Here is a 25,307-nt window from a genome sequence, read left to right on the forward strand (position 1 = left end):
GGATTCATACCCTATTCGACGGTAACTGCACACGCAGTAAGAAATGGTGTTGCTCGAGTAGCTCAGAGATGGTGAAAATAGTCCAAGTATCTCATCTGTGAAATCATCTGTGAAAGCTTGTTTCTTGAAGGTAGAATCTGTCAGTGGAAGCATAATTCTTGCCTGCAAATTTTCTGTGTCTGTGTGGACTGCCTTCCTCATCGTGCATGCTAGTCCAGTGTGCACCCAGTGCTTGCTGTAATCTGACGTGCTGTTTTGCCTTCCAGAGTTGAGAATTGAAGGACATATGGTATCATACTGGGAACACATCACGTCCCATAGTGTTTTCTGGGAATTTATTTCTTTGATGTGAAGGAAAATCTGTAATGCAAGATTTGATTTTCAGATCTTTGCCTCACTGCTGTCTTCTTGCTTTTTTTTGTTAGAAAAGATTGCAAAAAGATCTCAGTTGTTGAAGTAACATGCAGAGTAAAAGAGCCAGCTGTGGACATTCAGCTGGGATTTGTATATACATTTATATTTACTATATTCCTGTATGCATGTGCATGTCATGTGCAATATACAGTAAGACTTGCCTGTTCGTTCCGTGTGCTCATGTTCTAGAGGTGTGTGACATTAGTTGAATTGGTGCTTGTACATAATGTTAAAACAGCATCCAGAATCATAAAATTAAGGTGCTAAATAGAAAGAGTCAACTCTGAGTCTCTTATACTTGATAGTAAACAAATTTAGAATATTGAATTCATAATAGCCATAAGCATGTACAGGTGTTGTTTTCTACTCTAAAAAACCTAACTGCGTGCTTGTAGGATTATGTTTCCCATTGTTCTTTTTGGTAAGACCAGAGAATATGTGGATGATGTTCTTTCTCTATATTTAGCAGTAAATAAAATGTGTAAAAACAACACTAATGTTTTGGCTTTTTCAATAAAATGAAGGCGAGAAGGAAATGCCCTGATTTCCTGAGCAAGCAGGTTTCAGTGCCATGTACAGGCTGTGGTGGATCTGCCAGTTGGATGTGGGCTGAGAGGAGTCCCCGCATAAACTCAGTTTACATCTTCTGTGACTCTTTTCTTCCTTCTCACTGGTACGTCCACACTATCGTACTGTGGGTGGGAAGGTTTTATCTGATTGCTGTTAGATGGTGGCTGTGTAAATAACCAGGGATACTGGCAGCAAGCAACAGATGGCAAGCAGATTTCAGTAGGAGGCACTGCCTGCTTCGTTGTTTGTTGGTTGGTTGGTTGGTTGTTTTTTTTTGCATACTTATAGGTAAGGGGGTTATGTGAACAAGTAATGAAGATGGAAGGAGCTTTGCTGTGTGTCTTTGAACAACTGCTGCTGTAGCTCTGGCTTGAGATATCTCGTGCTGTTTCTAGCTAACAGTTGCATGTGGTGTGATGAAATGGAGATTGCTGTGAGTCAGAAACACAATAAATTATATGCTCTGTGGCTGTGACAGCTCAATAGGAGCACCTGTGGATGGAAAAAGCATTAGTATTCCTTTGGGCACTGTTGACATGATCTTTTTTAGGACTTTATCAAAGCGTAATCAAATGAGCATGTAAAACTTGGGAGAGGAGGTATTTCTTCTGTACATGAGATAAAACTATATGAACAAACCTGCTAATAAAAGAAGAAATTTTAGCTCAAATGCGGAGCTTAGGGTTCAAAATACAGTCTGTAAGTATGATTTTTTTTATTTTTTAAGACTCTTACTTGTCTGGGTAGGGAAGCTTTTCAGTAAACTGTTACTAAAGGGGAAAACAGCTTTCTTTTGACTAGACACAGATGGAATCAAGCAAAATCACCATGGTCAGAGTTGTTTATATATAGGTGTAAGAACACCCTTCTAATTGCATAGTAGATCGTTTTCTTATAAATTAATAAAAACACCTCTAAGTTTAGAAAGTATGTATTTTAGGAGGACACAAGTCGCACTTTTTCTATTGGTTCAAAAATCTTGCGTTAAGGGATATTCTGGGCTTACAACATAACTGAGTGTGTGAATACTAATAACACTAACTATTTTACGATGCTTGTTTGATGAATCTTGCTCTTAGACGTGTTTTCTACTTTCTTTTTATATCAGAGCTTTCAGAAATGAATCAAAATGTAGAAATGTATCCGGAGATGGTTCTAGGAACTAATAAATTGGTCAGCAAGAGCAGTTTATTTGAGTTCATGTGATTGTACTGTGTAGATGTTTGTTGCTGGTCAATGTCATTAGTGCAGATAAGCTGCTTGGAATAGTCATTGAATAAATAAAACCCTTTCTGAAAGCACAGAAAGATTCTGTATCTAGAACACCCCGAAGTCAAAGAGTTAATGACGGGGCTGCACTGGATTCAGTGTATTTGCAGATGTTGCTGCAACCAACTGCTGATTTTTCTCCCATCCTGTCAGGGAACTCTGCCAGCCGTGATTCATGGAATGATTTTTTTGCGCTGAGTAATCTGTGGTTTTGCTTTTTTCCTCTTCCCTCCCTCTTATTTTTACCCTAAATTAAAGTCTTATTCATTTTAGCTAAAGGGAGGAGAAGCTTCTAAAGCATTAAAACAAAACATGAAATACACACTGTTTGGAATAGAGGAATCTTAAATATTAAGCTTGCAGTGATTTTACTTTTTCTCAGGCAGAATAGTGCAGTGTAGAAAAACAGTTTTATGACAGAATCAGCTGTTGTTTTTGCTAGTCATATGGTGTGAAAGTTCTTTTAAGACTTTTGTGCTAGTGTTGCTAAAGAACATCCAAGTTTTGTGCTGATACTATGCCTCCTTTCTCACAGATCGCTCTGAAAGAAATAAGCCAGACTGCCGCTCTTCAGGGTAAGAACCATATTCCTGTGTTTATTCTTCCCTCTTTTCTTTTTTTTCTTTACTTTCTTTCCTTTTATGGGATCAATTAGGAAATTAGCCAAAAAATAAAAATGCCTTTCTTCAACCTCTCTGTTTTGGTAACAGTAAGAAAATACCCAAATAATTTTGATAAAGGTAATTGTTTAATATTCCTTAATTTTTCAAGTATTTAACAGGATTCACTACACTGTAACGCTGTGCGCTTAAAGTCCAAAAGGCTTGTTGATGTATCATGTACAGGGTTGTTTTGTGAAACTGATTTAGGACAAGAAGCATTTACGACTTTTGCTTCTGTGTTCTTTGGAGCATTTGCTTTCGTAGCAGGAAAAATAAGTCTTGGCTCAAGAATAGCAACACTTAACTCTGATCCTATCATACCTAAGGTTTCAAAATTGGGCGAAACAAACAAACAGGTATTAAGCAAAACACACTTGTGTGTGCACACATTTTATTTTTATCCAGAATTTCCATCAGGAATTGCCACAGACTTCCAAAGCTATTGATCTGTAGGGCACATTTTCCCTTAAGGTTCTGAAAATTCTCTAGTTCTCCTCCTTGTTGTCCTCTCATTTGAGGAAAACAAAACAAACAACAACAACAAACCATCTCTTTCCCTTTTGCCTTATTTCCAAACTCTTCAATCAATTATCCTCCAAGGAATAAGATCTCTTCTATATCCCTTGGTGGATAATGGGATTTTAATGAAGTACGGTGATTGAGCAGACTAGCTAGCAGTGGTTCACCCTTGTGAAACGCCTTTCCAAAGGACACCCCTGGTGCCCAGCCTTCTGACATGACGTGACCTTTTCATTTTATTTTAGTCTAATTTTGTTGTTGTTGTTGTTACTACATTTTTTTTTTTTACAGTACACTGGCATAGTTTTTATAGTTAGAAGAACAGAGGGAACTGTAAGCAGGAACATAAAGCACAGCTGATGTGCTGTATCTACCATGCGTTGCAATGGAAGAGAGGGTGCTTATCCCCTCCTTCCCAAATCCTCAACAGCAGCACTGTAGCTGTTTCCAGCTATGTGCTTCTGCAATTGCAGTGGAATTATTGTCATTGTCTTAGATTACTCATATCTGCTTAAAAAGAAATACAGAGACTGGTATTTTATAATTAAAAATGCTTATTTTTTCTTTAAAAGATGCAGTTGTCTACATGCTTAAACTTAGATTAGATTATATTACAATAAATTCAAATGTATCCAAATAATTTTCAAAAGGAAATCTAATTTTATCAAAATGTTTAATATAAGGTTGAAACAGTTTTAGTCTGTTCCCCCTTCATCTGGCTCGTCCTCCCCACCAGTACCATTTTGCTCTGCAGTGTATTTTAGAAGTTCTAATTTGTAACAAAAAGAAAAGGTTTTTAGTTTCTTCCCCCCCACACGCCAATTACAATTGCAAAGAATTGCAATTACAAACGTGCACCAACCCTGACAATAAAATACTGCCCTAAATTGTCTGGGTTACAGGTTCCAAATTCTCCCATGGAAAACACAGAGAAATTAACAGGTTCATGCAAGTTGCTGATCGTGTTGAAGAAAATGCAGCTTTCCAGTATTTCATTCTTGTCAGTAGTGCACTTAGTTTCTAACCCGTTAAACATCTATGTATCTTCAATCACCTTCTCAATTTCACTGGCCATTGGTGTCATGTTAGTTCTGCTTTCCAGGATGAGCTGTATGGAAGCAAAATCACCATTAAAAGGATAGCGTGGTTTTGTGCATGTCTCGCTGCTCTTTCTAGGCCAGAGGTGACCAGAGCCTACCTTAGTTACACGACGTACTTTGCTAATTGCTACTGCTGCACTCCATGGTTTATCTCATGTTATCGTGGAAGCCTAATCCTATGGTGACAAATTGCTGGGTAACATTCCTCTTATCCCTAGTCTGTCCGTATCATCTTTGGGAGGAGAGCTGCAGCTACAGGAAGACCAGCATTCCTTGCTGTGAAAACTGAGGGAAAACTACATAGTGAAGCACCCACAACTTAAAGTGCAATACAACACTTCTCTTTTATCAAGGGCAACGTTTCAGAGCTGTGTGAGTTACGCTGGGGACCGTTTCATGGCTTATGCCATTTTCTGATGAGCTGGTGCATCCATGACCTCCTCTCTAGAGGCAGCACGTGACAAAGGAAAGACAAAACAAAATGGCCCAAAGGCATCTTCTATTTTGTCCTTAAGCTGTATGTTGTGGGATGGATCTCAGAAGTGCAACGTAACATCCTTCTCATGATGTCAAGTTGAACAAAATGACCATGCACATCATTATACTTGAATGCAAGGCCTATTAACATAATTTCTGCACTAGAATTAGTATGAAAAACTGAAGGTGGGCATGGGGACGCTAGCTGACCACATGAAGACACATCCAATGAGCCTTAAGAAAGGCAGATATCCGAAGATGAAATTGTGGGTATAAATGTGGCCAAGAGACAGTTGGAGGCATAGTACTTTATCCCAGTGTTCCACACTCATGATACAAGACCTCACCAGGGCTTTGTATGAAATAGAGACCAAAAAAAAAAAGCCCAAACACCACCACAGCCCAACTTCTCCTCAGGCTCTGAAAGGCTAGGTTTTAGTCCAGAGCATGAGCAGCTTAGTAAAAAGATCATATGACAATATTTCTTGTGATTGTGGGGACATGGAGTGGGACCTAGCGTAAGGCTGGTAAGTCTGGGGATTGGATGAACCAAAGATCATAGGAAATGGTTTTAAAGGAGGGGAACATACACTAGATATTGCTCACAAAAATGTGCCTTTGAGACACTTACCTCTCTTGACAATTAGCAACTGTCCACCTTGCAGGAGAGAGTGGATCAACTGAGGAGTAGCAGAAAAGAGCCTGTGGATTTCTTCATGTACCACTCTGCATGGATATTTTACATTAAATATTAGCACATAAGTAAGATTGAAACAGATGTCCCATTAATCCAAATAACACCTATTGCTATGTTACGTTGTTATCTGGAGACATTTAATTTAATGACCTAATATTAACCATCCTTCAATTATTAAATTCCTGACAGTATTAAAAATGTGTCTATGCTGGCAACAATGATCTGTAATTATCATTATTTCTTGATTTTACTGTGAGGTCATGCACTGTTGGCTCTGATAGCTTCATGTCATGTGCTGTTGTAACACGGGTCAATTAGGTCAAAAGAAGTAGACACTTCAGCCCTTTGCCTCTAAATGTTTCCACACTGCAAATTACATGATAGTAAGATAATAGACTTCAGGCATCCACATGTTTGCAGTTAATCCTGAACATGAGTGAATCTCATAGAGGCACTGGATTAACTAGACTCTGCTTTTTTTCCATGTGGGATATGGATTTCAGGTCACAAAATCCAGGAACACAGCTGTGTAATGTGATCTAATTCATTGTAGTTGCCTCGACATTGGAGATGAAAGGATGAAGGTAGCTGAAGACTGCAACAATTTATTGGCATGTTTAGTAGCGTATCAATCATTTGAAGTCAAATAAGAGATTTTGATTTTTAAATCTGGGAGACTACTGTGAAAGTTTGCCCTCAAAATGGAGAGTGTGGGGGGGAATTAGCTCATTCCTAAAAGAGATTCTAGGTTTTACTGTTGTATAGCGTACATTCTGTCTATTTATAATGTACTAAAGCTCTTTTCTAGCTCGTCATCTTCATTTGATTGAACAAAATTGGTCTTTTTTCATTTAAAATATATCAAGTCAACAATACAAACAGACACAACATTTCTTTTGTTCCTTTTATAAAGAAGCACTTTAAGTAGCTGATCAAAGGGGCTACAGATTCTTTTAGTGAGCTTCTGGTAAACCAAGCTGTCATTTTTATGGATGGTATTTTGTATCTAACTTTGGTTTTAGGTTGTTGTGTAGCAAAGTTCCATTAGCGAATGATTCTCTGCATTTCTCTTTCCTCTACTATTTAATGTTGATCTTATGAAATTGTGTTTAATAAATATTTCAGTAATGCTCTAACTGTAGCTTAAGAATGTGTTTTGCTATCAAAATTCATCTGTGAAGTATCACCTGAAAGACACCTTTTAATTAGGATCTCATGGCTTTAACAGGGCATGTAGCGAGTCTTCAGGCACAGGACAGATAATATAGTGGAACTCTACTCACTTTCCAGTTAAATCGATACACTTGTACAATTTGTACAATGGGTATAAATCAATATGCTTTTGACATCTTGAGAAAACAGACAATAACAGGATTTTCTGTTGTGTAACCATTACAGTCAGTTTGCAGTAAGTCATTTAATAATTCCAGCTTTGTGTATCTGAAGGAGAATGTGAGTGACCTTTCTTTTACCCTACAAATCTTGTTAGCTCCCAGATACGGAAGTTTGGGTTTCTAGTTTGAAGCCTTTCACAAATTGCTGTTAACATCTGGGTGTTTAACAAGTAGAGGTGTTTTGTCATCGGGAGTAATTTCACTATTAATTTTTGTAGGCCATTTAACAGATTTTGCATATCTTAGGTAAATTTAAGTTCAAGGTTAGTGTTTTGGAAATGGGCATTGTAAAGAGTGAGAGGTACTCCTGTAATCCTTTGTTGGCCCCTAGGTTCTTTGTTGTATTTTAGTTAAAAGTGCAATGTGGACAGACCTCTGATGCTACTGCTAGATCAGGTGATGTCTTTTTCTAGCTGAGCCTTGAAATCCTCCCCAGGAGAGAGAGAGAGAGAGATTGAGCCTGGTGATCCAGCTAATTTCCAGCACGCTGATAGCCTGCTTCCCTGTCTCAAACTAACTCAACTTCCAAATGATAATGCTGTGGGAGTCAGTGTTAAAAAGAACCAGTCAAAATCTAATTCCTTAGTTCAAATACTGGGTTGCTTTATACAGTGGGACCACTTTCATTCCTACAAGCATCCTGATACCTAGTTTTTCACTGCTGTCATTCAAAAACCGTGTATTTTCCCCTGGCAATGTTTGCATTATATTGTCAGTGCAGCTGTTTACCCAGAGGAGTATTTCAGGCTCTCACCCCTACTAGCCAGTGTTTCAGGCTGTAATGCAAATCTGAAGTTTGAGACTTCTAACCTTGATGACTCTTCATGTGAAAGGTGTGTGTGTGTGACAAAGTCAGGGTAAAAAGCCTTCAGGACACCTCTGGGTTGTGTTTAGAAGAATGCGGAAATGTTGGGGGTGATGCTTGTTTTACTGTTGAATTCTTATTTATATTAAGCCTTCAGGATTCTTAAGGGTAAAGTGTAGCAAGTTAGTCTTAGTCTAAGCATACTTTTAGGGTGTGGAAAAAAATGAAGATCTTATGTTTGTATGCTCCCAGTAGGTCAGAGATTGATGTATGAAGATGTGTTTGTCTAGAAAGCTAGTTTCCTTCCCAGGCCCTGAGGATACAGTTTCACTATTGCCACAAGCTGAGCTAAGCCTGTGCTGCTCCAGAAGGAGCGATTGTTCCCTCCTTTGGGCTGTTATCAGTGCTCATGTGGTTAGTTGGATCAGAAGGCTCATCTCCGAGGAGAAAAATAGCTGCATCTCCATTTTACAGATGAAACAGGTTCAACAGAGGGAAGCAGAGTCAGACAATAAATCAATGGTAGAGCTGGAAGCAGGGTCTTGATAACATGACTTTTGTTGTTGACATCTAAAAAGTAGGATCATGTGGCTCTTGCTCTTTTTTTTTCTTTTCCTTCTGAGACCTGCATTTTGTGTTCGGTCACTTGGAGCTGGTGTAATCCCATTGATTAAATGTGGATTTAAACTGGTGTAACTTCAGACTGGAATCTGCTTATGTCTTTCTTCCGTTTGTCGTGTTTTTCTGGTAAGTAGCACATTCTGTGCACGTCAGGGATGTGCTTCCCTGGAGAAGCATGAACTCATTTTTGTGCAGCAGATTTCTTTGATAGCTTCCTTGCCCCAGTAAATCATTATGTTTGATTTCTTCTTTGCAATGTTAATTTTCCCTGCTCAGTTTATACTCATCTCTAAATGAGAAATAAAATATCACAGGTAAAGCAGAGGAATTAATGGCAGATGGGTTAGGCTTAGTTGTTGGCAATTAGGGATCTTGTGGATGTCTAGAGTCTATTGCTACAGATGTTTGTTTTAATGCCACCAATTCTTCACTGTTGTGCTGGGGATTTTGGGCTATTCCTCTCACAGATAGCAGTAATGAGTTGTTGTGAAGGGAGCATCCTAGCCAAAGTTCCAGATTCCCTAATCCTAAGCAGAGAAGAGGGATTTGTTTTAATAAAAGAGCACTCTGTTCCTGGCTTCTGCAAAGGGAATTTTCAAGGACTGGCTGCTTTGGTGCCCTGAACAACCCCTTCCGTTGTGTGGGCTGCTTTCCAGTGCTAATGCTAATTCATAATGGAAAATAATGCTGAGAATGAGATGGTTGTTGAAGGAATAAAGAGAAAAGGGTTCACCCTCCTTCATTCAGAGAATTTCAGTGCTCCTTTGGGAGCCCTGTGAACACGAGCAAGTTTTTCTGTTCTATCACCCATCTGAGGAGGTTCCAGTAGAAGGTACTGAGAACCATCCGGGCACAAGGCTGCTCTCCGTGTGAATTAGGCGATTTGCCTGGAGGGTAAGCAACCATGGCATACCTTAGTTCTACAAGGGTAGTTTCACGAAGCACACAATTACCCATTATTATTCTAATTATCATGCTTTCCCCTTAAAAGACATTTGGGGCAATTTCACTTTTTCCCTATAAGACAGCAATAATTCTCTTTAAAACAACCAGATGGTTTTCTCTTTAAATCCCGCAGAAAATATACAAGCTCTAGGGTGGATGGAAGCTATGGGGAGAACTGGAATTCTCTGTTTATAAGTAACATGTGAGGAGCCAAATTAATCAGGCATGGTTTTAATTCTCCTTTATGATTATTCCTTCGTTCCAAAGACGTTTAAATGACAAATAGCACATGAAATTCAGCCGGTGGGATGGGAGAGAGGGCTGGAAGAGAATTCTTTCCAAAGGTATTTGTAATCGTCTCAAAAAAAACAGTAATTTTTCTAGAGGGAGGAGGAGCTGCTAGGGGAAGCCCGTGGGATATGTGTCCAGGCAGAGGAGGCAGACTTGGCTGGTCGTAAACATCCAGCTCAGAAGAAGCAGTGGCTCAGGTTCTCCCTGAAAAAAAAATGCATATTGGTGTTTTAAGAGTGCTGGAGCTGATACGTGAGCTTTGGTTCATTTCCCTGAGGTTCTGTGTAGTTTTCTTGTTGGACTCAGGTCAGTATCTACATTTTCCTTCACCTCTGGAATTTGAGTGGGAGAATTCAGTTTGCATTGTTTTGGTTTCCATGGCCTCTCCCTCTGATGTGCATGAGAGGGAAGAGATTGTTACTTTTTTCCTTTTTTCTCTCTTTTTATGTAGTGCTTACCTACTTTGTCAGTTTATTTTAAGTTATTCTTTGATGTCTGCAGATCATTTCAGTACAGATAATTGGTTACTTGAAGTAGCATCTGATTTTGGCAGGTAGAACGTTGAAGCGACACTCTTGGAAAGCATGATACAGTTGAATCCTGACTGTCTCATGGTAGAGAGATATTCCTAGTGAGGTCCATCATATTGATAGCTTCTTCCATCTTATTGTATTTATTTGGTGCTTGATGTGCATTTTGCACAGCTGTGTATTAATCTCTGGTTCTGTCATTTGTGAGACAGGTTGCATTTCTGATTTTGCTGCAAAATTTATCTTTTCAAAGGTATTTTGCTCAGTGCCAGTATCACAATTTGAATGTAGTCCCTGTTTACGTATGTGATTTGTCCTAGTTTTGGCCAGCTGCAACAAACCAAAGGCTCTCCCGACTGAGTACTAGCCCTTAGGAGGGCTACGAGGGCAACAGGGATGAGCTGCTTTTGCATCTGTTCCCAACTGCCTCAGCTGTAGGAAGTGAACTAAGATTCAGCAGTGCAAAAAGACATGTTGCCTCTTCACTTGGAGGCTACAACCAGTGTGATCACAGGTAGGTCCCTTGCTACAGAGGACAGAAATTCGATCCTACACCCCTAACTGTGGAAAGTATTTGTAAAGGTAAGGGCCTTATAAGTATGCATAGTCATGTCTTAATTTTGGCAGTTGTTACAAGGTTTGTCTTCTGTATATAGGGAACATTCCCAATCTCTTAAGGTATGGGGTAAAAGCTGCTTTTAGATAAAGAGAGGATCCAAATCTAATGATAATATTCCAAATGCAAATAATGGTTGAATCTCTCTTTTGATCCACAATATAATACTTAGTTCCAGCAAAAGAAGTACGTGAGTGATCTCATGTCATACTAAGCAATGTTTTTGCATGGAAAAAATGCTTGGTGGAAAGACATAGCTTTATTTTCTTTATGGGAGTCCTTCTATTCCATGTAACATGGACTTCTGTTTCCCCATCTCCTTGCACACTGACCTTTAATATCAATATGGTACTGGCTCAAACGATTCTGATAGCAGGTTGGGATTGGACCGCTTCAGGAGGTTTTCCTCCTCTCCTAGGAATACAGCTTCTTATGGGCAACTGCTTTGAAGACCATCATATTGTTTTATTAGCTTCTTTCCACTGCCTCTTCTAAAACACTTGGCCCATGATTAGCTAAAAACGAATCCTACTCCTTACAGGTGTAGGTTTGACATCTTGGAAGGAAGAGCACAGTGTCCTGAGACAAGGACAGCAGTGACAGCCATAGGAGAGGCTTTCCAGCCACATTGTTCTGCTGTGTGGGACAGAAGATCATTTGCATTGCTGCCCCATCTATCTTTTTTTTTCTGAGGCATAACAGGGAAATGCTTTCTGTTAAATGAACATTTGAACGGACTTCCAATGCTCTCTATTAATAACAGCATTTAATTGTTTTTTCAGTATAGGACAGATCTGAAATGATGACTTAGTAATTCGTGTAATTACTGTTCTCATACTGTCTTCTGTGTTGTTGTTTGTTTTTTTTTTAATGATGTCTGTTAGTATTTGGATTGACAAAACACTCCTTAGTGCGGCAACTGCCTTGCTGCAGCTGCTACACAGGTATTTTGCTTTGTGTAATACAGATGTAGCTGAATGGCAATATAAAACAAATTCGTTAATGTTCTTGGAGGAGCTTAATTACAAATTGCCAAAATTGTTTTCACAGTAATAAAAATAAAAAATATCAAATTCAAATGTCATCAAAATTCAAATGTCATCAAAAAGTCAACACCACATTATTTAACCTTTAATTAGAGCAACTGAAGTAACTGGCCTCCTTCCATCCTGAAAGACATGTAGGGCTATAAAAATGGCCTTTCTGGAGCAGACAGAAGGTCCATCTATTCTTACATTCTTATTCTGTCTTGCTTATGTCCAAAGCAGAGGCGTAGGGAAGAAGATGAGGAAAAAACCAAGCATGTATTGGAAGGTATCCTGGAAGGTATCCATGTATTCTGTCAGCACCCAGATTTACATGACTCAGGGGTCTCCTGAGAGAGTTGTTGCTTTGTATTTAATACCCCTCAATGGGTTTTCTTTTATTTTTTGAATGTGTATAGGCTTTTAGCATTCACGGTGTTGTGCAGTGAGAAGTGCCATAGCTTAACCTTGTGTTGCACGAAGAAAAGTCTTTTTGGCTCTTTTCAACTTGGTGCTGGCTACTTTTGTATGACGCTTTCCATGTTGTGTAGTGTAAGAGGCTGAGCTGTCATTCCCTGCAGAACTGTAGGATATCTCAAGTTGGAAGGGACCCACAAGATCCACAGAGTGCAACTACTATGGCTTTGCTACTTCTTGAGAAGATTATAATGCAGGAGTTCTTGTTTTGCCTAGGTTGTGTTCAATTAGGCAGTCTTAAGGAAAAGGCCACCGTTGCTTCTGGAGGCCCAGAAGCATGTTAAAAGGGGAGAGGGAGGTAAAGTTGTTGGCTGACGCGAAAACGGTTAGGGACAATTTCCTGCCTTTGGAGTTAATGGCGTTGCTGAGAGTGGAGGTTAGTGAAATTACCTGCTCTATTGTCTGGATCCAGAGCCTTTAAGTTGCGCTGGAGATTTAAAAAAATATATATATCTTTGTAATTATTTGGGGTGAAGGATCAGAGACTGGTTGTTAGGAGAGAAGGGTAACCCCACTGGTAGGTGGTTGTTCTGTCCTTTCTCTCTGTCTAGTTGGTTGATGGCAGACATGGTGCAGTGATCCAAGGGCAGGGATAAACATGTGAGAGGCGATGTGTTTGGGGGATTTTTGCAGGCTAGGGAGGAGCACTGATGTCTGTGGCTCTGAAATGTCCTGGCAAGGTGTTTCTTACAGCTGCTGCTCCAGGAAGGTCCGGTTCAGTCTGTTTTACAAGGTGTTTGCTTGTGAGGCTAAATTTGGTTGAGTGGTGAAAGGTGATGATAGTGATTATGTCTTCCAAGCTGTAACCATCCATTAGAGGCTGCAGTATTTATTATTTTGCAATGTAATTTGAGGTCCCTGATGTTATAAGGCAGCCAGGGTATATGATTGGGGGTAGAAGAAGTTCATTTTGTCATGCAGCACATTTTCACGGTGACCTGCTCAAAGATGAGATCGGCTTTACACAGGAAGCGTCCCCAGTGGGTAAAGGCCTTCTCCCGGCTGGTGAGGTAGGTATTTTGAGTGCTCTTACAGCAATGTCATCACCCGCCTTTGGGGGTTTTGCAGTGTGTTTGGGATAGATGCAGGTTTTGTAGGTGTGATTTTAAGCTTTGATGGCTGATGCCTCTGTTTGACTTGGAAAAGAATTTGAGTATTTAAAAACTTGAATCTTTTTCCCCAGCTTGGTCTAAGAAAGATACTAGCTTTACCAATACGCTATACTTTGCCTACATCCTTGTACAGTCAGAATAACAAGGCTGCTATTACTTGAAAAATGATCTGTAAAGTGTGCCTTTTGAGAATGGTTGACCGTAATCTCCGAGTTGCTGAATCTTTGCAAATGAATAAAAAAGCACTGCAGTTTAAATCATATTTAAACTTAAGAGATAGGCATTGTAGACCTGCAGACATGTGAGTGTATGGTTTCTTGTTAAACAGTGCACATTTCTGAGGGGTCATTGTCTGTATTTGTAACCAAAAGCTCTGCCAATATTTGTGGTTTTGAACAAGAGGAAGCGTTTTAATGTTTTTGGACTCAGGGCAAGGGAAGAGTGTATAGGCAAACATGCTGTTTCTTTGAACTGCATGGGCACTTTCTGGAAAGACAGGTTGAGTGAAGGGTGTGGTTATGAGATGTTAATTTACAATGTCTGTGCACTGTGCTTTCTGTAAGGGTCACTGTTGCGAGTTCATGGACCTAATGTCTTGTAGGGTGTAACTGGGTGAGTCAACAGTCCATTGGAACAAGATGTGATCGCACACAAACGTAGTTTTAACTTTTGTGATGCTTTAACATGGGAGGGTTGAAAATGAGTTTCTACTGATCATAAATTATTTTATTTAAATATTTAATCATTTATGTATTTAATAAATGACCAGTTCGAAGCCAGTATGTCTCTGTATATGGATGACCTTGTAAAATTCTTACACAGATTTTTGGCCGCTGCTTCACATTTACAGTGTAGAAGGGTTTATGCGTTTGTTGGGTTTCTTTTTGGTCGTGAGTTAATAATAGATTTCAGTCTACTCGGTGCATATGTATTGATAAATCTGTTTTATAGGCCATCCCTCCACAACAAATGTCTTTGCTCTCAACATATGCCTGCAAAGAAAATAATGAGAAAATTCCTTTTGTTTCCTCACTTAGTTAAAGCTTAAACTCCAGCACATTTCATGCTGCTTATTTGGCTCAGACGGTTTACAAAGAAGTGGAATTAGGTGAAAGGAGCATGACAGTCCTGCATGTCAGAGGGCTCAGCATTGGCCGACACACTTAAAAATTCTCAGAGGTGCTCAGCTGATTTTTTGGAACTGAGGTCATGCCGGCATTGAACGCTTCTCCATAATCCCACTTCTGTGGCTGCGGTTGAACTTTATGTTTTGGATGCTTCTCAAACAGCTGGCTTTTATATTACAGAACTGGAATTGTGTGCTGTTAATCTCTGACTAGGCAGGATACAGATACTATCTTAACTGCTGAGTGTAAAAGCTATTTGGTAGTGTCCCTTGGAAGCGACACTCAATTATCAATCTGCTGGAGGCCTTAAGATGCCTCGAGATTCCCCTGGAACTTCTTCCTCAACGCGTATGCTAGTTTCTTCCTTGAAGGATGCACAATAACTGAAACACATGGACCCGTGTTTTCCCAACTGTGTTGGCACAGGAAACAGATCTAGGCAAAATAAGAAACACATATGCCTTGCTCCCTCAGTTTGATTACAACTCTGGAGTCTTTGAAGTCTGAAGGCTTTCAAGTACCTGAGCATTCTCCTCTGGATTCCTCACTTCCAGCTCATGCCTCATGTCCTGCTGGGCGCTCACTCCTGCAGGCAGCACCCTTAGTTCCTGCTCGTTCTCTGCTGAAGCCATGCTCTGGTGTGTTTCTGCTCCTAAGCTTCACGGCCTTTATGTTTTCAGCAGGCCAGCAGAAGTGTCTACTTCAGTTTACTCTTTGTTGATCTACTTTTACTATTTTTATCTTTGTTGAGCTGGAGGCAGCTGGTTTTAGTAGGGACTGAACATACTTGCTTTCTTTTATATACACTGAAGATATTACCTTGTTGTAAAGCAGAATGTTACCTGTTTTGTTAGTATATCATTATTAATACTTCAAGTCCTAATATGAGGACATTCACATGACACTTTTCCCCTTTCACAAAACTTCAAGCTTAAAGATAACCTTGCCACTATAATTACATTCTCTATGAAGTACACAGACCATTGAAGGAAGTCTAACATTCATACTTTATAATAGTTAAACACCTGTAAAGATACCTTGAATTCTATGGATCTGGATCAACAGCTTTTCTCTATGCCTTTGTCCTTTGTTATTAAAACAGGTTTTATTCATCTGTGAGGTCAATGACAAAGGTTCTGGAGCTCACTCAGCCACCAGATCGTGTTCTGATGTACAGAGATGTATGAGGCAAGCAGGATGACCTGTCAGTGGCCACTGAGGGCTTTGATTTGCTGGCTGAAATGCCACTGCAAATAGCTGAATCAAAGAGCCATTCTTGAGAAACAAGCTTCATCTCATACTGCTTAACAGCAGAAGTAGGGCACTGTCATCTCACGCCATTTGCAAGTGCAGAAACTTTGTGGACTTTAATGGTAAAGAATTTACATCTGAAAAAGCTGCAGTTTACAGCTAAGTCTTTTTGTCTGGTAGAGCCTTCTTCCCTACATTTTTCACCCTTATTCTTTTCCCTAAATACAGTGCTGGGTGAGCCCAAATATCCTACCTCTATCACTAAGACAACTCAATGATACTTGCATTTACATTTACTGTGCTGCATTACCATGACATTTTACACTTAAAATTGTATGTGCTTTCATCTGCTAGAAATATTTACTACCAAGATTAAATTGTCATTAAAGCATTTGCAATATTATTTCTCAATTTCCATCAAGATGTATTTGCAGAGGTATCACAAAAGTGAGTACAAATTGTTGATAGGTTAGATTGTAGATTCTTGGCTCGTACAGAAGGGCCAGGCTCTTCGATAAGCAAAGCTCTCCATTCTTGTCATACGCATTTTGATGGAAGATGAAATCCATAAATAGACAATGAAGTCTGAGAATAACTTGAATAATACTCTGATGATTTGCCTTTCTGGAATGGGCATGTGCATGCAGTCCTCTTTGGGAAAAGGTGAAGTGCAGCTCATGTTGTCTGAAAAAAAATGCAAAGCGAAAAGGGGAATTCTGTCTAGCGTGTCTGTAGCACTGGATCAGGAAAGTGTTAATTCGTGATACACGTGAACTGAGTGATTCAGATTTGCACTAAAATTTGGGGTGTTTTAGCTTCAAGATGTAAGCTGGACATTGTTAGGTATGGAAGTTGTTTTGGAGCCTGATGACTGCAGTTTGCTGCAAGGATCAGTGGGTGAAATGTTATCATTTGCTGCCTTAATCTGCTTTGACTTCCTTCCAGTGTCCTGCCACAAAATTGAAGGTTCAGTGGCTGAAATACCATCCCCAAGTATGACAGTGACAAGCACATGAATATGGAGTAAGTGGCTGAAGCAATAGCTAGAAAGCCATTTCAGAAACCATCTCCCTATGCTGATCAATGCGAGCTGTTCTAATTAGCTGAGCAGCTGGGTTTTAGCTGCTTCTTAACTATGTCCTCGCTTATCCAGGCAGTGGGAAGTCACAGTTGCTCTGTTCATTTAGTGATGCAGAAGCAGACATCTTCAGCATAGTGATGAGGATTGAATTGTAACAACGCTTAATTACTGCTTCGGGATTGCTTGCTTTTGGGGCCAGGCCCAAGAGAGGTAAAGTTGTACCAGGGTGAGTCTGATTTCCTAGACCTGTAGTATTGAGCACTTGCTTTCTTAGGTGACTGGATCTTTATTAGTACCTACAGGGTCACAGGTGCAATACCACATTACGTAGCAGGGAAGGTGAGGGTGCGTCTTCATGTTCCAGAGAGACCACGATGGTGCCAGGCTGCTGCCAGCTGCTTTCTGCTGGTGCTCGTCTCATCTCCTAGTGAGCCAGTCTGGGCAACCAGCATGAGCAGAAAACCAAACCACAACAGTGAATCAGCTGATGCTGAAGGGCGAGAAGAACAGCTGACCCTAGGCAGAGCCAGTGTTTGGTGACTTGCTGTCCGATTAGCTGCACGTTGGAAGTGAGTCACAGGCTAAAGGTTGGGTTTTGTGCGTGGAGGTTGAGCTGCTTCCCACAAGGACAGCCGCTGGCCTCCCTGGCTGCCCCTTCCCACCACCTCTTGCATCACCCTGGTGCTCGTGGGGTGCTGCAGCCAGCTGGAGCAGTCAGCCTGTCTGCCTGAAAACTAATTGGGATGTTTGTTATTAGCAAAATCACGTGGCTGATCCGGCAGATGTGCAGCCATGTCAGCGCCAGCACAGGAGGGCTGGTGGAAATGGAGAGCCTGTACTGGCTGTGCACTCGCTGTTTGTCTTATACCAAGGGAGAAACTGCACCTTGGGTCCACGTGTCACGTAAACTAACAGCTCTGTCCTCGGCCTGCCATCTGCATGGTGGTAAACTTGATCTTTTCCACAAGCCTTAAATTTTCTTTAGAAATACTAATGTCTTTCTGGAACTCAGTCTGTGGTGAAATCATCGCATTCTGAATATTTTGTGTTTGGAATAATGTCTTCTAAATAATATTAACAGTTTTCTAATAAGCTTTAAAAAGATTATCTTGTGGTATGTTGACTGTAAGGAAGCTAGCATGATTTCTAGAGGAACTGAGAGGAATAGATCATGCCTTTCATTATCCTAGTGTTTTACCTCACAGTGATTTCAACATCAGCTATTGAAAAATTATTGGCTGGTGTTCCAAGAAGTCACAAGATATTAAAAATAGCAACGTTTTAACTTTTTGAAGTGCCTGTGTAAAGAGTCAATAATTATCACAACTGAAAATGTGTTAAATGCCTTTATGCAGGTGTGTGAACCAAAGGACAGGCATCTTGAGAAAAATCCTATATAATGTGATGTGAAGGATAAATCTGTGGAGCAGATACCTCAGTATATTTGTTTTTTAGAACAAGTGATTGTTCTTTTTCATTTTTTTCTTTTTTCACCAGAAAAATCTCTAGAGTGATGTATGAAATAGGTGGAATCGGTTTTCCTGTATAATACTCATCGTTATGTCAGCTCAGATAAAGAAACCAGAGGTCTCCCTTCTGCTAGAGGGAGGTTCTTGTGGGAGCAGGCGCTGTGGAGGATTGCACGATTGCTGCAGAGCACCCCATGCGAGCCACAGAATAGGAGGATGGATGCGAAGAGGTGGACGAAGGAGGGATGCGGAGCCAGGACCATAGCTTGGGACGTCTTTTGTATCCCGAGCAGTATTGCAGCCCATAGGGCAGACGTCAGTAGGTAGCTTGGGAAACTCGCCTTGCATTGGCACAGGTGTGCTTACAGGCAGTAGGGAGAAATCACAAGCCAGCACTGCCTGTGGCCTCCAGCAGCAGGCAAAGCCCAGCACAAGTTTGTCGGTGCTCAGGAGCAGAGCCAGCAGACGTGCCCCTGAGGTGGCCTCGGCTGGGCTGGAGCCACTGCTGCTCCCAAAACAGCTGAAAGTTCCCTGGGTGAAATGCAGACCCTCCCAGCAGTCACAATTCTCTCTGATGGTTGAGACAACACTGCGGTTCAAACCCTATGCTGCTCCCATCCGCTGCCTGGGGGCTGCTGCCTTGGTTCAGGGGTCACCCCACAGGAGCGGGCCTTCAGGTAGAGCTGCAGCTGGTGACAATTTTATTTCTCCAATGTGCAGGCTTAAAATATGCTTTAGAAGCATTTTCCTTAAGTGCTTATATTTGGGAAAACTGTCCTTGAAACCTAGAATAAAGCCCGCAGGAGGAGTGAGGTGTTTAACATCTTCAAATGAACCATTCCAGCTTCTTTATCTTCAGAAAGGGTGACCTGTGGGACACTTTGCGTATCACTGCTGACTTGAGGTACCCGACTGCTTTCAGCTAGCAAGTACAGCAGCTTTAAAGGTACTCTCTGAACCTATCAAGCCTGTTTGTTTGGATGCCCAAAGTTGGGGTAGTTCCCCTTTCTGAAGGGCTGGCTTGGGAAGCCCAACAGAGCTGCTGCTTTAGTTGGAAATGGAACAAAGTTTGTGCTTAAATTAACAGGGAGTGAGGTCCAGGCTAAATCAGATGTCAAGAAAATTGCTCCATTTGTCCTCTGCTGCCTGTTAAATAGCATGGGGGCAATGCAAATGGTTTGCATCTGTACTTACTCCACATTAGGTGTGGCTGGGGGAGTGTTTGAGCTAATGTTTATCAGGCTTTTATGCAATGAAAGTGCCTGCTTCCTGCTGTCTGTTCTGTTTTCTTCCAGCAATTTGAGTTTGGAGTTTTGTCTGCATGCGCTGCAGGGCAGTGCAGGAGCCGCTGTCCCCCTGTGGGCTGGCTGTTGCCATGCCATCCCCTCCATCGGTCTGGCGTAACTGTCGAGAGAGTTGTGCTGGGACCAGGATCAGAGATCCCATGCAGATTAAACTTCTTACTGTTTCATTTTGTCCTTGACATGAGCATTTGTGGTTTGTTTTGTTTTTGTGTGCGCGTGCTCTGGTTCGCTGCTCTGCTTTACAGACAGGAGGAGGAGGTGGGAAAGAGGCAGGGACTCCATTCAGCAGAGTTGTTGCTGCAGCTCCTACCACATCAAATAGGAGAACTAAATTTGATTTGGTTATGCTATTTTTTTTTTGATTCCTTGGAAGAAAATGTGGTCATTAATTGCGGGGCAGAGGAGGACAGTAGCAACCTTATCACTCCTCCTTTTGCAAGATGGGAGGGGAGACCAGGAATTGCTGCCTGCGTAACAGTGTGGGGTGAGCTCAGCGTGAGGTGTGGGCAAAATCACAGGCTGTCCTAAGAACAACATCTTTCTTAAATTACTGGGGTTTTGTATGTAACTAAGTTAAGGAATTTGCAGTCCCCTTACAGGGTTTTGTGGAAAAGAAAATAAAAAAGAAGAAATTGTAAATTCACTCCCATTTCTTGGCCTTTAAAGGGCTTAAATAATTGTAAGTTAAATGTGATTCGAACTCTCCTGGGGATAGCAAATGCAGTGCTTTGCTAGGCGAGGGGAAGGGTGTTGATGGTGACCTGTTAATGGAAGGTGGGAAAGCAAAACTATCTGATAACAGTTTGCTTTGCTTGTGAGTTCATAAATTTTCAAACAGAACCATATTATCATGGGTTCTGAATTATATGGATTGTTGCATACGTGAACTGCCTTGCTGATTATATATTCGTACTTCAGCTTCACCAGGTTGGTTTCATAAAAGGTCTTTGCACTTTGATTTTAAGATCTCTTCTGTACTCTTTTGGTCAGTATAATGCACAGAATACTTGAACTTTTGCATATATGACGACTCCTATGAGTTCTAGCAAAAAATATGTGCTCACATCTAAAAGTGCTCATCAAATTCTGAGGCAAATTTAAACAGTTCAAAGTGCTCTTGCCAGATGAAGAAAGAACTTAACCTGCTCCATTTGGATCTTACTGATCCTTGAGTATGTATAACTTACAGGCTTCCTAATTTCCTGCAGTAGAATTTAAGCAAATGATGAATTCTGAGTTTGGAAAGTATTTGTTCCTCCAAAAGATTTCAGATTGATGTTGCCAGACTTCAGTCTCCTTCCTACCCATACTAAATATAATTAAAATAAAACCCTGAATATTGCAGTTATTCACAGTAATGAAGGCAGAAGAATAAAGCTTCAAATCTGAACATCCAAAAGAAAGAGTTTAGTTAGAAGGAAGAAAAAAAGACAAATGGGGTACATCAGGGAGGAACATAAAACTAAAAGTGTTCCTTGAAGATAAGGCTGTATTGTGATGGAATATTTTGAAGGAAAGCAAGAATCCTCTTCTGCTGAGAATGTGCAATAAAATATGACTGATAGAAATGTTTTCTAGTGCGGCTTTGCTAGCTGTGTGGAGAGGGGCCAAGCCACAGTTGAACTGTTTCTGAAACCAGACAAATAGGCATTGTTTATCCTAGACTAGCCAAAGTATTTCAGAAGACAGTTCGGTCAGGGCAACATTCATTTCTAGTCTTAATTAGTTTTCTGAGCGAATGGAGAGGGAGGACATTTTTCATCCAAGTTCTTTGTGTCTCTTTCTTCTCTCCTCCAACCCCCCTATTCTTCGTCCCACTGGCGGAGCTGCAGCCAGCAGCAATCGCAGTGGAAGTGCAGGCGGCGCCTGGCTGAGCGCTGACTGTGGCTGTGTGCTGCGTGCCTGCCCTGCGCCCCGTGACAGCGGTCGCAGGATGCTCGTGCCCTCCCTGCACCAACCTTCCTATTCCGACTGCTGCTGCTGCTGAAGGCTCTGGTGTACGGTTTCTGGAAAATGCTTGATGAGCATGTCTTTCTGTTGTAATTAAGATACTGTGTTAATTTCAACCACCTATAGTCTGTTTATTTTCAGTCTCTTAGAAGTTCTGAATATTCTTTGAAAGGTGTCTCCAAGTATTCTTTACATACCGTGTCTAAGAAAGAAAGAAAAAAACTTTTTCTGAAGTAGATTTACGTTTGTGGCTTGTTTGTTTTGTAATCTCCTCTCTAACTTTGTACACGTGGCAGGTTTAGTTATATTTTTGTCAAGTTACAAACACTTCGTAAAAATGGTAATCTTGGGTTACTTTTGATGTTTACCTGCAAAAATAGTAAAGGCTGCTACATCTGTTAAATAACATGTTCGGGAGAGAGACATCAGAAACCTTAGTCTTACCAAGAAAACAGATGAGTTAGCAAAAGGAAACGTTTTTCTGTCCTTGTGTACCAATGATTTTGTAGTCGTGCCTTCCTGCCTAACTCCACTCCAAAGTTATTACTGAAAAAGACAACTTCAAATGAAAGTGAAGATCAATTGTTTTGTTAAGAAATTGTTAAAAATATTTAACAGAGGGGCTGTAGGTGTTTACTTGGCTATGTAAATTTTCGTTATTTACAGGAATGTTGTCATTAAATGCCAATAATCTGAGAGTATACACACCCACATGGGCTCTTCTCCAAGTTTTCCAGTCAAATGAGACAGAATGTGAACTTGAACACACAGTTGAGAGAACAAATGGTTTTCAATACTGGCTTTCTATCTTTTCAGAGTCTTTAAGCTAAGCTGCAACCTGGTTTTCATTAGAAGGGGTTGGGTATAGTTGTATACTCCAAGAGTTTTGGACAAGTTTCTGTGAAGATAGCAACCTGGGGGAAAAACCAATTTGGCAAACCCAGTACAATGTATAGGGAATCTCAACATGACCTTACTTAGTTGTTTCCTTTCTGAGACGTTAACCACTTTGTAATCATTTGTTCTTTCTTCATTAAGCCAAGGACCCTTGTCATCCATAAGAGCAGCAATCAAGAGATGTAAGTCTATTTTTCTTACTTTTTGAGAGTCATAATATTGTAAAATTGCTACATTTTAATTTTTAGTAACTGGTTAACTTTTTATGTGAAAAGAAAGCTGCTAGCAATGTCTGCCTTTTTTTTTTTTTTCCTCCTCATGTTAGACCATCTTTTTGCTTTGTTGGTGGTCTATTCTTTCTTTCCAGTTACTAACATTTTCTTAATTGTGCACTAGGGCATTTGTGTGCAGATATGATCCATCTCTGAAGAACGTGGGTTATGTATGCCCAGTTTTTCTCCACTGACAAACCAGAAGTTCATTTCATTTCAGGAGAATAATTTCAGGAGAAATCTGTAGCACCTTTTTATTGGCTGTATTGGGGACGGGATTAGTTGCGTGCCCATGACTCATTTCAAAAATAAATGGTTAGTTTGTAATCTTGTATGAAAATAGAATCTTTTCTTCCCTGATTTTTTAACTCCTCTTTCTCTTTCCCTGCTCATATTTCCAGATAGAAAATTTCTTCAGCTGCATTCTCTGAAGTACTTTACACTGTTTCTTTTTCTCCTTTTTTCATTATTATTTCATTTCTGTCCATGATTTCAGTTTGGTACTTCCAAAACAACCCTGAGGATTCTGCCACAGGGAGGAAATACATTAGTGTGTACGATTTGTTTCTACTGATTTGTTTCCCTCAATCTATTAGTCAGGGGCTCATTAGTATGGATTAGGTTGGAGGTAGTCAAAGGGGATCATGAAAGCTTTATTCAGAGCAAGTCTACATGATGCTGTAGTTAAAATGCAGCACTTTATCTGTGCTATTGCTGCCGTAAATAGGATACTGGAACACAGAGAGCACCAGATCACAGAGGGCCTTTGTCATAGAGTCAGGGATTGATTCAGACTGCCTAAGCTCCAGACCCTCATCTAATTGATAAACTGTGTAAAAGATCATTAAGCCATTGATATATGTATGGTTCTGAAAATACAGTAGCAAGAGATACCTTCTTTTGAGGCTTAAATAAATATATATAAAAAAAAAAGTTCAAAAAATTCTAGTCAAGAAGCCCTGACACATATGCTATATAATTATACTTAATAATATTAATATGTGAATAACCATGATAAAATATGAATAGTACGTGAATTCTACAGATGATAAGATAGAAAAAAAAAACCCATGCACATATTATGGCATTGTACGTGAAACCATTTATATATATATATATGCCAATAGCCATGCCTGAAGATGGATCTAAATTAAAAATGGACCCTGAATAATTCCTAACTCTGCTTGCCATTAATCCTGAAAAAGTATGGTATTCTCTGGAAAAAATATTTTTTCCCAACAGTGCTAGAATTTTTTTTCTTAATCGCAGCTTTGGTGGGCTGTTTGCATCTAATTTTCCATAAACACAACAGGTATCTGCAGGGTTTCAACTTTGCAATCTATGGACAACGCTTAAACTTACTTTATACTGGTAGGTCTCTTCCTGTCTTGTGGCCAAAGAGGAAGAGGGTTTCTTTTCTTTTTGGCCACCCTGCCTACAACTCTGTGTAAGAAGATGGTGTAGTTTTGTTTCCGTTGTTTGATAGCTCAGTAGAATACAGAAAAGTGAGCCCAAGATGCTTGAAGAAAGCAAGCACGTGAACATGAGATGTGCTGGGAGTCATTTTTCATCTGAACTTGTCAAAAGTTACCCCTGGGTTTTTAATGATGATCTCAGCTGAGAACACACCACTAAAGCCAGCTCACAATGAAATCAGTGGAATGATTTTCACAGACACCCGAGACAGCAACATGCCAAAGAAAATAAAAAGGAGCAAGCTAAGTGCTGCAGTAGTGATACAAAGGGGAATGGTTTTTTTTGCTCGCTTCTCCACTCTTCCAGAACAGGGGGGCATTAAGGAGCAGGGCTGCAGAGGCAAGTAAACCTGTAAACTTGTTCCATTCTCATTCTGTCCTAAGCAAATATGTGGCTGAATGAAGGATGTGTAACAGCTTGCACGCACTTTGAGGTTGTGGCTTGTCATTTGGCAGTTTTGCAGCCGTTTTTGGCTGTGCGTTTTGTTTGTTTTCATTTTTGTTTTGTTTTGCTTGGGGGCTTCCTAGGTTCTTTTGGCTCCCATTTTTTCCTAACCAGATCAATTCCATGACCTCATTCTCTCCCCATCTGCACAAACATTTGGGCTGGCATAATGCAGGAACTGGTGCAGAGGCAGGAACATACAGCCCGAGGAAAGGTGTGGGAAGGAGTGAAGTATCTTCATAAATCGCTGCTGTCAAATTGGAGTGAAACTGCAGGCTTTCCCTAAGGGTGTACTTACACAGACTTTATTTGGCAACAATGCCAGCCTCTCTGGTGCCCGGCAGTTTGGTCAGCTGTGGGAAGGTATTTGATCTCAATGTGGGTGGGGAGAGGAATCCCCATCATGCCCCCCCCCCCCCCCACCTCCGCCCCAGATAATTTTTGACCAGTTCCCTCACTGAAGTTGTCCAAAGAAGAACAAGAGCCAGGAAGGAGAAGCAGATAACAGATGG

General features: G+C 40.5%; 1 protein-coding gene across 5 annotated transcripts in view; it reads left to right on the plus strand.

The window, feature by feature from the left end:
- SH3D19 (SH3 domain containing 19) overlaps positions 1-25,307 on the plus strand; it is a 79,885-nt gene that overhangs the window by 15,968 nt on the left and 38,610 nt on the right. For 3 of the 5 annotated variants that reach the window (XM_035323860.1, XM_035323861.1, XM_035323863.1), the window contains exons 2-3: positions 2,789-2,828; positions 22,745-22,785. In XM_035323860.1, coding sequence (XP_035179751.1) covers positions 2,789-2,828; positions 22,745-22,785 — 81 coding nt within the window. Of the gene's footprint in view, positions 1-2,514; positions 2,829-9,709; positions 10,071-22,744; positions 22,786-25,307 lie in introns of those variants that run through there. The other 2 variants (XM_035323862.1, XM_035323864.1) reach the window with 2 other exon arrangements.

This window comes from Oxyura jamaicensis, chromosome 4 (genome assembly GCF_011077185.1).
Source record: "Oxyura jamaicensis isolate SHBP4307 breed ruddy duck chromosome 4, BPBGC_Ojam_1.0, whole genome shotgun sequence".
Classification (NCBI taxonomy): Eukaryota; Metazoa; Chordata; class Aves; order Anseriformes; family Anatidae; genus Oxyura; species Oxyura jamaicensis.